Source organism: Euleptes europaea, chromosome 4 (assembly GCF_029931775.1).
Source record: "Euleptes europaea isolate rEulEur1 chromosome 4, rEulEur1.hap1, whole genome shotgun sequence".
NCBI classification, from domain to species: Eukaryota; Metazoa; Chordata; class Lepidosauria; order Squamata; family Sphaerodactylidae; genus Euleptes; species Euleptes europaea.
The window spans coordinates 98471123-98485006 of NC_079315.1; the positions used below are offsets into that span (position 1 = coordinate 98471123).

Here is a 13884-nt window from a genome sequence, read left to right on the forward strand (position 1 = left end):
ACTTGCCTGCTTGGTGTGAAGGTTGCAGACATCACATGCTGTCTAGATAGCTGACAGCTACTGCAGGGGAGTTAGCAGTCATGGTGTACATTGGCACCAATGACATAAGAAATATAGTCTTGTGGTCCCATGTTTGTGGAGGGGCTCTGACTCAGTGGTAGGCCACCTGCTTTCTATGCAGAAAGCTCCAAATTCAAACCCTATGCTGAAGGAAAAAGATCTGGTGGTAGGTGATGAGTAAGACCTCTTCCAGGCTCTGTGGTTCTGCCCATACATCCACTGATTAACCAATTTGATCAAAGCGATAGCAAGAGACAGCTTCTTTGGTATGATCCAAAGAGAAACCAGAGTAAATAGAAAGAGACAGAAATTTCCTTGGGAAATATGGAACCATGTGGATCCACTTCCAGACCTGAACGTCTTTGCTAAGTATGTTCCTTTTCTTGTTCCTCTCCTTTTCAGTTTCTGTTGGACAAGAGAGAGACCTTGTGGAGAGGGATCTCATTCCCCCCCGCCCCCGGCTACTTGCCACCCAGCCTGCCCACCTGCAGCATGGCCACCTCTGCCTGCCTGGCTCATGCGATGGCCAGCAATGGTAGTGCAGTAGAGTGTGTGTGGAGGGGGGTAGCTACCACTTTTCCTCTACTCTTTCTCTGCCATGCCTCTGCCAGCCTGGTGGCACTGGCTCAGGCTCCTCCCCCAGGCAGTGCCACCAACAAGAACACAGGAAAAATCCTGGTGGCAGTGGCACCCTCCTCATCCTTCACACCTCCTGCTCTTCCTGTCTACCCCCCTCCCACAGTATCTTGTACAGATAAAACTTCTCTGGGGTATTTAAAAAACCCAATATTTAACTTTTTGCATTATTCTGCAAACTTGGGGAGTCCCTAGGTCTGTAGAAAAACTCCTTTCTTTTGGAACGGTGGAGTCTGATCTGGAGAACCAGGTTTGATTCCCCACTGTCACGAGAGGTGGAGGCTAATCTGGTGAACTGGATTTGTTTCCCCACTCCTACACATGAAGCCAGCTGGGTGATCCTGGGCAAGTCATATTCTCTCAGTCCCACCTACCTCACAGGGTGTCTGTTGTGGGGAGGGGAAGGGAAGGAGAGTGTAAGCCAGTTTGAGTCTCCCTTAAGTGGTAGAGAAAGTCAGCATATAAAAACCAACTCTTTTTCTTCTTCCTCCTTTCTCTGTACATGGCCCCATTGTCAAGATATAATTATCTGCAGCTATGGGCAGGTTAAGATTTACATATAAAAAGTGGGGAACCTGCAACAACTTGCAGGGAGCATCTCATTTCCCCCTCCCCTCCTATTAACCCTTTCATTTCCCTGAAAGTCCCCATAGCCTGTCCACTTTTCCTGCTTCCTTCTCTCTTTCTCACCCACCAGCAAACCTACCTCTATATGCCCCCCTGTCTCCATCTTTCCCTCCTTCCCTTCCACTGGCAGCCTGTTCCTGAGAAAACAGTGCTTGCTTGGTTCTAGCAGCTGGATGGTGCAGGCCTCTGGCCCAACCGCATGTTGCTGGCCACTGGGCTGGGATGAGTTGAGCAGTGGGAAACCCTCAAGGACTTGCCGGTAGCACCTCACTTCCCCCTGTATCCCCTCCCCCTCCCCACCCCATTTCCTATTTTTCTCCTCTCGGCAACCCCCATATACTGACCTTGCCGTGCCTCTTTTTCCTTCCCATCCACCCACTAACTAACCTGGCAACCAAAGATTACTCCCTTAGTTCACCATATGTTAAAATGAGAGTCAGAATGAATTGCAGTATTTAATTGATTTATTGGGTAGATGAATCACTTCTATGGTTAAAAGATTCTTTGTTAAGTATTTAAAAGCTGAGCGGTAGGCTCTTGCTTAGGAGATACATTCCTTCTACTCTAACCTATCATCTGAGATGCTTACAGCAAGGTATATTCATGTACAATCTTCAATTCGCAATTACAGTTTTACTAATATGCAATTATATTCATGAATTGTTTGATTAGAAATATGAGCTCTGTGACCAATACATTTTATCAATTAGGAAACAGTCCTATTACTTATATTCAAGATATACTATTGCCTGAATGAATGGGAATTGTTAACAAATTGTAAAACCCGGCAATCTTAAAGGCCTGCCACCTCAGTCATTATCTGGAGAGGGAATCACAAAATCAATGATCAGTTACCCCCTATGGTTTTTCTTATCCACAAGAGAAGGGTCTTTGTAAGCCGAGTGTAGACACCAGGGTATTGAGCTGAGGCACATTTTGACTGTTTACCAAAGGATGTTATGCCTTTTTGTTCATCCTTGCATACCAAAGGACCACCAGAGTCACCCTGGAAAAAAAGAAGTGAGAGATTTGACATTAACGTTTGCACAAGCTGGCACATGCCACAACATTTTAAAGATCTGACAATTGCAGTTGCCTCTCCCCTCTTGGGTACAAATATTGTTGCATGCCTTGCTGCTCTTATATTGGGAAGATATGTTCGTTAGAGAAAAGCTTGATACCTTACTTGACCTAGTTCTGATGACACTGTGTTACTGTGATGTCCAGACTTGGTTGCCAGAGAAGCAGGAACCCCTGACTTCTCCTTTGTCTTTCTACCACAAATTGGACTACATAACAGGACTGTATTACATTCTTTGAAAATGATTACTTTGATGCTGGTTACGCCCATGCTAGGAGATCCATAGGGTTGCCACATTCCTTTTCGCCACCGGTGGGAGGTTTTTTGGGGTGGAGGCTGAGGAGGGCAGGGACTTCAATGCCATAGAGTCCAATTGCCAAAGTGGCCATTTTCTCCAGATGAACTGATCTATATCGGCTGGAGATCGGTTGTAATAGCAGGAGATCGCCAGCTAGTACCTGGAGGCTGGCAACCCTAGAGATCCATGATTGGGTTTCCCAAGCAGTTTTTATTTGTAAATAGGAACCCTGCATACAATAAATACCTGTGCCTTATATATTTCTCACAATTAAGCAAAAAAGCTGTTCTACAATATAGTCCAAGGTCAGGAAAATGGCATGGGGGGAACCATTAAACCCCCACCATACTCTTGAAGCTACTTTATACTCAGTTGGTCTATCAAGGCCAGTATTGTCTACTCTTACGGATACCATGGACTGCCAAAAAAACAAATAAGTGGGTTATAGATCAAATCAAACCTGAACTGACCCTAGAAGCTAAAATGCTTAAACTGAGGCTATCGTATTTTGGTCACATTATGAGAAGGCAAGAGTCATTAGAAAAGACAGTCATTCTAGGAAAAGTTGAGGGCAGCAGGAAAAGAGGAAGACCCAAAAAGAGATGGACTGACTCAATAAAGGAAGCTACAGCCCTCAATTTGCAAGATCTGAGCAAGGCTGTCAAAGATAGGACATTTTGGAGGTCTTTCATTCATAGGGTCGCCATGAGTCGGAAGTGACTTGACGGCACTTAACACACACACATTGTCTACACTGACTTGTGGTATCCCTCCAGGGTCTCAGGCAGAGGTCTTTCATATTGTCAGTTACTTTATTTTTTTCCCCTACTGAAGATGCTGGAGATTGAACCTGGGACTTTCTGCAGATGCTGAACCATGACCCTCCCCCTGTGGTGGCTCTGATCCAAACTGAGACCACCCATGGCTGCAGTAACAGGAGTTGCTTGAGAGACCCAATCAAGGAGCTTCCAATCTAGCCCTAAATCACCATACAAGTGCTATACTAACCATTTACAATAGATAAAAGATTAGGAGCAACTTTCGTGGTGAAGACTGATGTAGCCTTTTTCATCAGTCCTAGCAAGGTCTTTGCATGCAGAGCAACTTGTCATCTTGAACACTGAACCAGCAAGAATTTAGGCTCTTGCTTTATATGTCAGTTGGGCTGCCCAACCTTTGAAAAGAAATGTTGAAGTCTGCTTGGTGTTGCACTAACATACATATATAATGCTCATGTACATTCTCATTTTTACAGAAATAATAGAAAAAACTGCTGTGTGCACTGGGGTGTGGGTGGAGGTGTTTTTGACCTGTCATATAACCTATATATAATCCACGAGGATTATAAACTGATAAGGAACTGAAGTTACAGGCCTACATCCAATCATTACACGTTTGAATTAGTGTCCAAAATTGTTGCCTGAGGGAAAATATGTGGGTACAACTTGCTGATTTCTTCATACAACTAATTAAAGTCCAAATGCTACATATTGTTAAATTCAGGTGTTCTTAATCATTTCTTTTAAAGAACAGTTATTTGTTGTCAAACAAAATATATTGAAAATATTATAGGAGAAAAATGGGGCCAAAAGCCGCTTTCTTGGTTTGCCCACAGAGCTTACAGGGTCTGAACCCTTATAAATAATATTGTGAGTGCTGTGAACAATGACACTGGGAAGCAGAGCAAGCAGGAGTGAGCCCCTACTTGATAAATACATTCTCTTTCTTACCTGACATGCATCCTTCTTTCCTTTTTTGTCACCAGCACATATCATGTTCATTGTGACAACAGGATTGGAATTGTAGTGTTTCTTGTCATTGCAGATACTTCTCTCAATGACCGTGACGTTAACTTCACGCAGAGTATCAGAGGGCTTTCTGTCTTTGTTTTGAGTAATGCCCCATCCAGCTACTAGACACTGCGTGCCTGCTTTGAGGTCATCATCAGTATTAGGAAGCTTGATGGTCTTCACGTATTGATTGAGCTTTGCTGTTCCCTTAAGCTAAAGGAGTGATGAAACCCAGAAGCGGTTAGAAACAATCACACGGCAAATGCAGATCTTTAGTTCATAAGATTTCATGCCACCATACTAACTTTTTGCAATATTTCTTGCAATTTGCAGCAGCAGAAGAAGGAAAAATAGAGGAAAATGGTTGACCTCAAAAGCGTTTACCCTTGCTCACCAAAAGAAATATCAAAGGATGTATTAATGAGAGGTGCTTGCAGTTGTGGATCGTTCCCTAGTGATAATTTCTAACCTGGGGGAAGTTGCTTCTTGTGTGCAGGCACATGTGGAGTAATAGCCATGCAAGTCAGGGGGCCGCACTGAGGAGGGGGCAAAATCTCCCTCCCGCCTGTTGCAGCAGCAGCAGGAGAGTAGGTTTTTATAACCGCTTTTCTCTACCTTAAGGAGTCTCAGATTGGGTTACAATCACATTCCCTTCCTCTCCCCACAACAGGTACCTTGTGAGGTAGGAGGGACTGAGAGAGTTCTGAGAGAATTATGTCTGGCCCAAGGTCACCCAGTAGGCTTCATGTGGAGGTGAGAAATCAAACCCGGTTCTCCAGATTAGAGCTTGCTGCTCTTAACAACTACACCACACTGACTCTCAGAGTGGGTGCTTGCAGAAAAGGGAGGAGGAGACAATTTTGTGCTGTCCCCCCCAGTCCACATGATATTAGTCTTTGGGTCCCACAACCTCAGGAATCAACTTTCCCAGGGTTGGAATGGAATCACAGGGAGACAATCGGCACACCAAGGCTACTAAATTAATGGTAACAATGAGTTAGTAAATTGTATCTTATAAATTACTCTTTATTACACTCACAGTGGGTATGTGTAGGATAATCTACAGCAGACTTTATAAAACCAATATCCACTGTAAACCTGTCAACTAAACCAGAGAGCTGGGACACTTACAGATACTGTGCTTGTTAATAGTATAATTGTAAAACTGACCTCTAACTTCCATTTGAGCAACTAGTTCAGTTTCAGATAGTTGAATTTGGTGGTTAAAATATATTATTCACATGGCAAGAAGGATGAGTTTCTGAAATTTCTTATAAATATATTTCTTATATATACAAAATGTGGTTTTCATTAGTATTTATTGTAAATGCATGTGTTGTTTTTAACATGTACCTGCAGAAGCTTAATGTCGTTGTCATTTGTCTCCTCATTATAGCATGGGTAGGGAACAAATTTAGCAATTTTAAAAATCTGCTGACTTTCTTCTTTCTTAGATGATGAATGAGCTCCAAGAACAACTTCAGAATTTTTGTCCCTGAGAAGATAAAATGACATTGATAGTTTGAAGGGTGACCAAAGTTTCATTTCTCATCAGTGTTGTACTAGTATTCCCTTTCTGATAAATACTTCACAGAGGACCTTCTTTGAATCACTGCCTCAGTCAGTTCCTGCCATCTCCACTTATACAGTCTCATATTTTGGGAAAGACTTTTTTTCTGCCTGACATCTTAGCAAGCTGGTTTCAGAGTAAATACTGAGCTAGATGGACCAATGGGCAGGTCCACAAATATAAGGCAGCTTCACTGACTATGTAGGTAACAAACTCACATATTATGGCTACTCAAAAAGCCCTGGAGAAAGTCCTGGGGTTTCTGGAGTACTGCAGAATCACCAGCAGAAATCCGGAAGCATCTGAGTCCCTGCCCCTTGAAAACGCTGCTTTGTAATTGGCTGTAGTGCTTACTGTGAGAAAAACGTCACCCCCACCCCACAGCTCCCCACTCCCGCTCTTTTGCTTATGCATAAAAATGGGGACAATTCAACCTGAGATGATCTCAGGGGATATCGAAGAATCGTGTTACAACAGAACCAGGAAGACCCGGACATTACACGGGCTGGGCGTAAGATCATCTCTAAGGGATGGAAAACTCATGCATAACCCCAATGGAAAACTGAGTTAGACGAGTGGAGAAAGTAAGTCAAAGTGCCCATGCATAAAAGATCAAAGTCAGAAATGAGGATTATTAAAGGGGATTCAAGAATGCATTGAAGTGGAGAGAATTAACATATGTGGACAAGAGAGTGATTTCAAGTATTAAGTATCAGTACGGTGTTCATACAAACGGAACTCACAGGAGGAGAGAGTGAGGGCCAAACTGGGCCATACTGCATTCTTGTGGTGGTCTCAAGGGTGCAGTTGTGATGGAGAAGATTCCAGTTGTTTTTCTTCCCCATTCCACTCAAAGTAATCAGATTAAAAACACTGAATGGAGTGTTGGAGGGGGGAAAAACCTATCTGAGATGGGATAACATCCACTTACTGACTGAAGGGTGGGAGGTTTTTTTTTTTTTTTTTTTTTGAGAGAGAGAGGAGATAGAAGGTATCCTGAGATTTTTAGGGAATCCAACAGGGACTTTTAAGAGTATTGTTTTAGACAGGCAGGGCTTGGGTGAAGTTCCTAAAAGAACAGTCAACATATAAATCTTGTTTGATTATTGTTTCCAAGTTTAAGCCTCCTAGCAAATATGCATAGTAACAACTGACCATAAAGCACCTTCCAGGTCTAAGAACTCCAGCGTCCTTATCAGTGGTTATAAATGACAGCAGTACTTTAAGATCTACAGGTTATGGTCTTGCTCATTCCTAAGGTGCTCTTGTCAAATTATGTCCAGCAGAACTTGGCAAACAACAACAACAAAATAGAAATCCAGACTTACAAAACACAATGGGCGGCTGTTAGAACCCAATTTTGCTTGACCAAAGTTCCTCCACAGTATTCTTTTCCTTTGATCAAGGCCATATAAGGTCTTGAATGTGGAAACGATTCTTTCCCTCCAATTATACTTGCACATTCACCTAAGTAGAAACAAGCAGTGCCAATCAGGCTGGGTTGTACAGATGGTGGCAGAGTTTAATCTATTACTAACACTGCAAAGTAGTATCATAATGGAAAGGAAGTCCACACAACGTGTGAGCCACCAGACTAAGAACTGCTCACCAGTTTTATGTTCATAACTCTATTTTTGTAGTCCCAAGCAGGCAACAAAATAATTTATTGGACTTTTAGGCCGCTCTAGCCCAGCGAGCTGGCTCAGATTGACTTACAACATTATTATACAGTTAAAAACCAATGCAATATAAAATCAGTACAATATAACATCAATTAAAATCAACAGCGCAGTTCATTTCCAATATCCCAGCAATAAATAAAAAGGGGACGAAAGAAGAGAAGGGAGGCCAGTAAGATGGGAAACCATTGCTGTCCTCAGCCATATGCCCAGTGGAACAACTCCATTTTGCAGGCCCTGTGGAATTGGTTTAAGTCACACAGGGCCCGGATATCACTTGGGAGAGCATTCCACCAGGTTTGGGCCAGAGCCGAGAAGGCCCTAGCCATGGTTGAGGACAGCCGGATGTCTTTTGGGCCAGGGATCACCAGCAGATTTTCCCCAGCAGAGCTCAAAGCTCTTGGGGGGACATAACGGGAGAGGTGGTCCCACAGTTATGATGGTCCCAGACCATTAAGGGCTTTGAAAATCATTACTAAAACCTTAAACCTGATTCGACCTTCAATCCGGAGCCAGCACAGCTGGCAGAGCACTGGTCGAATATGTGCTCCCCAGGGGGGTCTCCATAAGGACCTGTACCGCCACATTCTGGACCAGTTGAAGTTTCCGGAGCAGTCTTAAGGGCAGCCATGCATAGAGCGAGTTACAGTAGTCTAGTCTGGAGGTGGCCATTGCATGGATCACTGTGGCCAGGTCAGGGTGAGAGAGGCAGAGCACCAGCTGTTTTTCAAGGCAACAATGATAAAATGCCACTCTGGCTACAGCCATGACCTGTGCCTCCATTGTAAGAGAGGCATCTAAAGTCATGCACGAACTCTTGACAGACGATGCAGGAATTAGTTGCACCCTGTCAAGAGCTAGGAGCTGGGCCCCCTTTGCTTTGGAGGGTGGACTCTATAACTTTATAGCCCAGATGAGGTCCTTCCCCTCCCCAAATCCTACCTTCCCCAGGATCCATCCCCCAAATCTCCAGGAATTTTCCAACCCAGAGCAGGCAATCCTATATACATTGCAGTCCTATACACAGTTACTCCAGTCTAAGCCCATTTATTTTAGTTGGTATAGGCCAAGTAATTCTGCATAGGATTGTAGTTATACAGAACTATACTACTGGATTTCTCCATTGGAATCACTATTAGGTCAACATGATGTCAAAAGGTAGAACACTGCATGTGTCAAACATTATGTATTTTGTCCATCTGCTACAGAAAATACGGTCGGTGGGGGGGCAGGCTGCATGTGGCTGAAAGAGTTTTTTAAAGTGCCAACACTTTTTGCATCTGACAAAAGAGGCTCCAGCTCACAAAATTTTGTGCCAGAATAGTTTTTAAGGCGCCACAAGACTCTTGTTATTTGGCTGCAGCAGACTAATGAGGCTGTTCCTGTGGCATTTCCTTAATTGTGGCCACCCCGCAGAAATAGATCACTCTAATCAGGCCCGACCCTTCCACTGACACATGCTCTGGGTACAATTCTGAGGAATGACCGCCGCCACTACGCTTACCCAGCAGGAGGCCAGCAGCCCTGCCAAGCTACCAACCGGCTCCTATGAACTATTTACTGCCTAACTAAGCATTATATGCAAAACCAATGGATGTTTCTGTTAAGGGACAGGGACCTTGGTGGGGCAGTTTGGAAGGCAAGGCGACGTGGGGGAGAAAGGGTAGTCAACCATTCCCCACTTCCTGCATTCAATCACCTGCTAGAAAGGTGTTCACCCCTCCCAGTGCCGTATTTCCTTACTTGAAGGAACTGTTCAGAGTTTTATTGTTGCACATGTTTGCTTCTATCTACTTACATCCATCACCCTGACCCGGATGGCCCAGGCTAGCCTGATCTCATCAGATCTCAGAAGCTAAGCAAGGTCAGCCCTGGTTAGTAATTGGATGGGAGACCACTGAGGAAGTCCAGGGTTGTTATGCAGAGGAAGGCACTGGCAAACCACCTCTGTTAGTCTCTTGCTTTGAAAACCCTATGGGGTCGCCATAAGTCAGCTGCAACTTGATGGCACTTTACACACACAAATACACATTCATCATATGTATATACCACTTTTCTTTCAGAATGGAATTAAAGATGGTATGCATAGGGCTCCGAGGCAGTCTCTCATCCAAACATTGATTAAACCCATACCAATCCATACCATGAGATCATGTAATGTAGAAGAAGAAGAATTGGTTTTTATATGCTGACTTTCTCTACCACTTAAGGAAGAATTAGGCCAGCTTACAATCACCTTCCCTTCCCCTCCCTACAACAGACACCCTGTGAGGTCGGTGGGGCTGGGAGAGCTGTAAGAGCTGTGACTAGCCCAAGGTCACTAAGCTGGCTTCATGTGTAGGAGTGGATAAACAAATCCAGTTCATCAGATTAGCATCCACCGCTCATGTGGAGGAGTGGGGAATCAAACCTGGTTCTCCAGATCAGAGTCCACCGCTCCAAACCATGGCTCTTAACCACTGCACCACGCTGGCTCTCTGTACAGCTAAACCCTCAAACTGCTATCATTCATTCAACTATACAGGTTAGGCCTGGGGTCCCTCCTCTGTCAGACATAATAGTCTGACAGACTATTAAGTTGTGAGTTCTCCTCAATACATGCAGTGCCCGGTTCAGGACAAGATCAGAGCACATGTACAAAAGGGGCTTCAGCCAACCCCGGCACCATTTTTTCCAACCTGAAACTGACTCACAGGGTACTGTTTGGAGAAATCCACATGTTACCTGAGATAAAGGTGCACTTCCAGGCCAATTGTGGGCCAAGAAAATGGTGTGTGCATGGATGTATGTGGGAAAGCTGAAGCCCCTTCTCCAAACATGACACGGTCCTGATCAGAATCAGGCATCACACACATGAGGACTGAGAACAAACTGCAATTCATGTCTGACTGCTACATCTGATGCAGGGTGGGGGACCCCAAACCCAGCCTGTATACTCCATATTACCAGCACTTTGCTAGATATTGCACAGACCATAGAAAGGACAGTCACGTTTCAGAAGGTTTCAACTGACAGTCCAGTCATGGGAAGGGTGAATGTCCAGATACAGCATGATAGCACTTACCTTTGGAAATCCCAACAAGCAAAATAGTAGCAGAGAAATACAAGACAAAGAAATGCTCCATCGTTGCTGCTTTGTGTTTCTCCCCAATTAAGGATCCAGTATATATTGAGAACATAAAGGAAGTGAGCTTTGGTTTCTTGTGCTGTGAACGTGCTTTTAGAAACGGAAAGATGTAACACCCCCCCCATGTGGCCTTTCAGCTTTCTAGAGAAAGGTGTCATTTCTAGGCATTGCCTGTTCTATAAGTGGCTAGCCAGGCAATGCTGTTTCACTGTGTACGTGGTCTGCCATATACGACTATTTCCAGTAACATCTGTATATTTGATGTTGCTGTGAAAAACTGAAGTGATGAGTACTGTTAGAGGAAGGAACATTTTGGGTGGGTGATAATTTCCTGCTGAGTCAAAAGATAGCTTGAGTTAAATAGATGGTGAAAGGTGGTGAAGGTATAGATCTATGGAAAGAAGCAAAGCTAGTGACTGTAGACCCTAGAGATATGGGTATAGGACCTATAGGGTAAGTGATAACAATTTCTGCTGCATTGCTGGCTGAACAGCAAATAAAAATAGGGCATGCAATTCCTTAGGAAGAGATGCCAGGGTTCACATATACTATCTTGATTGCCATGAATGAGAAACAGGTTTGAGGAAGGGTTTGGATGCAGAGTGAGGAAAGAAGCATAGAGCTACCATAGAAATTATAATACTAGAGTAATGCATGCCCCTTGGCTGCCAGTTTGATTTGGGAAATCCATTGATCTCTCTCTGATCTGTTGGTGCTGGATGGCACCAGCCCAGCACCCAGCAGCCCAAAAAAGGCACAAAATGGTGGGGTATGTGCTTTTGTAAGGAGCCCCGTGATGCAGAGTGGTAAGCTGCAGTACTGCAGTCCAAGCTCTGCTCATGACCTGAGTTTGATCCCAACGGAAGTTGGTTTCAGGTAGCCAGCTCAAGGTTGACTCGGCCTTCCATCCTTCCGAGGTCAGTAAAATGAGTACCCAGCTTGCTGGGGGTAAAGGAAAGATGACTGAGGAAGCCACTGGCAAACCACCCCGTAAACAAAGTCTGCCTAGTAAACGTCGGGATGTGATGTCACCCCATGGGTCAGGAATGACCCTGTGCTTGCACAGGGGACCTTTACCTTTAATGTGCTTTTGTAGTATGTGCTACAACCTTGGTATACCATACCATAGAGGTTGGGGGAATCATGGATGCTTTGATATCTCCTCCATGTGCTCATGCAAATGTGACATGGTCTTTTCTGCCTCCCCACCTCAAAATCTGAAACACTCTTGCAATTCCAAGAGATTAATTACTAGAGCTGTCAATTCGGTTCGGCCCGAACTGAAAATCAGCCGAATTTCCCCTGATTCGGTGGTTTTTAGTTCGGGAGGAACCGAACTCAAAACTGGCGGGCAACCAGGGGGGCAGAATTCAGCGAGTTCGGGAGTTCGCGAATAAATTCAGCAAATTCGGCCATCAGTAAGCAGCATAACCGTCAGTAAGCAGCATTCTCCTCCCCCGGCCAATCGGTGCCAAGCTGGGTCTTCTTCTGGCCAATCAGTCAGGATTGAGTACTGGAGGAATCAGCTGATGTGCGGCCCAGCCAGGGAGAGAGAGAGAGAGAGCAAAATCCTCGTGTGTGTGTGTGGGGTGCTTGTGCACATTCGCTCCTTTCTGTGGCTGCAGGGGGCGTATTTTTGGGGGTACAGACACAAAACTTTCACTGGAGCTTCAGATGAAGCTTCTTAAGATACCCCCCAAGTTTTGTAAACATTGGGTCAGGGGGTCCCGAGATATGGGCTCCCCCCTTTTTCTTTCCATGGCTGCAGGGGGCGCATTTTTGGGGGTACAGACCCCAAACTTTCACTGGAGCTTCAGATGAAGCTTCTTAAGATACCCCCCAGATTTTGTAAACATTGGGTCAGGGGGTCTCGAGATATGGGCTCTCCCCCTTTTCCCTCCCCCCTTTTCCATTTATGTGGCTGCAGGGGGCGCTTTTTTGGGGCTATAGCCCCCAAACTTTTAGCATAGCTTCAGACAATTATTCTTAAGATACTACCCAAGTTTTGTAAAGATGGGTTCAGTGGGGACAGAAATATCGCCTCTCTTTCCATGGCTGCAGGGGGCGCATTTTTGGGGGTGCAGATCCCAAACTTTGAGCGAAGTTTCAGACCAGTGTTCTTAAGATTCCCCCCAAGTTTTGTAAACATTGGGTCAGGGGGTCCCGAGATATGGGCTTTCCCCTTTCCCCTTTTCCCTATTGGGATGAATGGATCAGCCGATCCTGTGCATCTTCTCCAGAGCAAAACCTCCCGTGCCTAATTGGAATCATCTTGGATTACAAGTCCTCTTCAGCCCCTCTTGATGGAACAGAAGACAGCCACAGTAAGACCCCTTTGGGGGCTTTAATCTATAATTTTTCTCCTGTGTATGTGTTTGTGTGGGGGGGAAAGCAGAGTCTGTGTGTGTGTGTGGGGAGGGAGAAGTTTCTGTGGGTGGGGGAGAAGCCAAAGGGGGCTTTCGTCGGTTCTGCCTGGGGTGTGTGTTCCCCCTCGAGTCTCTCGCTCCCTGGTTTGAGGGGGGAGGTTTCAGTTGTGTGTTGCAAAGGTATTGTTTAACAAGGTTGTGTTGTTTTGCAGTTGTTTTGCAGTTGCTTTGCAAATTTTTCGGCTGTTGTCGGGGCTGGGAGCTTTGTGCGTGGGCAGCAAGCTCTGCGGAGAGATGCACATTAAGGGTGGGGGGACCCCTTTCAGGGCCCATATCTCAGCCCCCCCTGACCCAATCTTTACAAAACTTGGGGAGTCTTTCAATAAACGTCCTTTGAAGCTCTGCTGAAAGTTTGGGACCTCTAACCCCAAAAATGCCCCCCAGAGCCGCGGAAAGGCGCGATTGTGTTTTTAATGGCTTTATTCGGCCGAATTTTTTCCCGAACTTTGAATTCCCGCCGAATTGAACGGATCCGAAGTGGGGGAGTTCGGACTTCGGCATATCCTGAATCTAAACGGGCTGAATTCGGCCGAATCCGAACTATACCAAAAAAATTTTAATTCAACAGCCCTATTAATTACCATTACTCC

At 45.0% G+C, this 13884-nt stretch overlaps 1 protein-coding gene across 1 annotated transcript; it reads right to left on the minus strand.

Annotated features, from left to right (window-relative positions):
- Positions 1-2170: 2170 nt before the first annotated feature.
- Positions 2171-10866, minus strand: LOC130476761 (granzyme A-like). The gene is made up of 5 exons (XM_056848745.1): positions 10806-10866; positions 7391-7529; positions 5846-5987; positions 4433-4705; positions 2171-2329 (listed from the first exon to the last, which is right to left on the minus strand). The coding sequence occupies exons 1-5, from the start codon at positions 10864-10866 to the stop codon at positions 2171-2173; spliced, it is 774 nt and encodes a 257-aa protein (XP_056704723.1).
- Positions 10867-13884: the final 3018 nt, after the last annotated feature.

Bases quoted from the DNA above. Each gene is read 5' to 3' on its own strand.
- LOC130476761 (XM_056848745.1), bottom strand. From the start codon at position 10,866: ATGGAGCATTTCTTTGTCTTGTATTTCTCTGCTACTATTTTGCTTGTT. The intron at 7,530-10,805 runs GTAAGTGCTATC...GTTTCTACTTAG, and splicing joins GCTTGTTGGGATTTCCAAAG to GTGAATGTGCAAGTATAATT. The intron at 2,330-4,432 runs GTAAGAAAGAGA...CTTTTTTTCCAG, and splicing joins GAAAGAAGGATGCATGTCAG to GGTGACTCTGGTGGTCCTTT.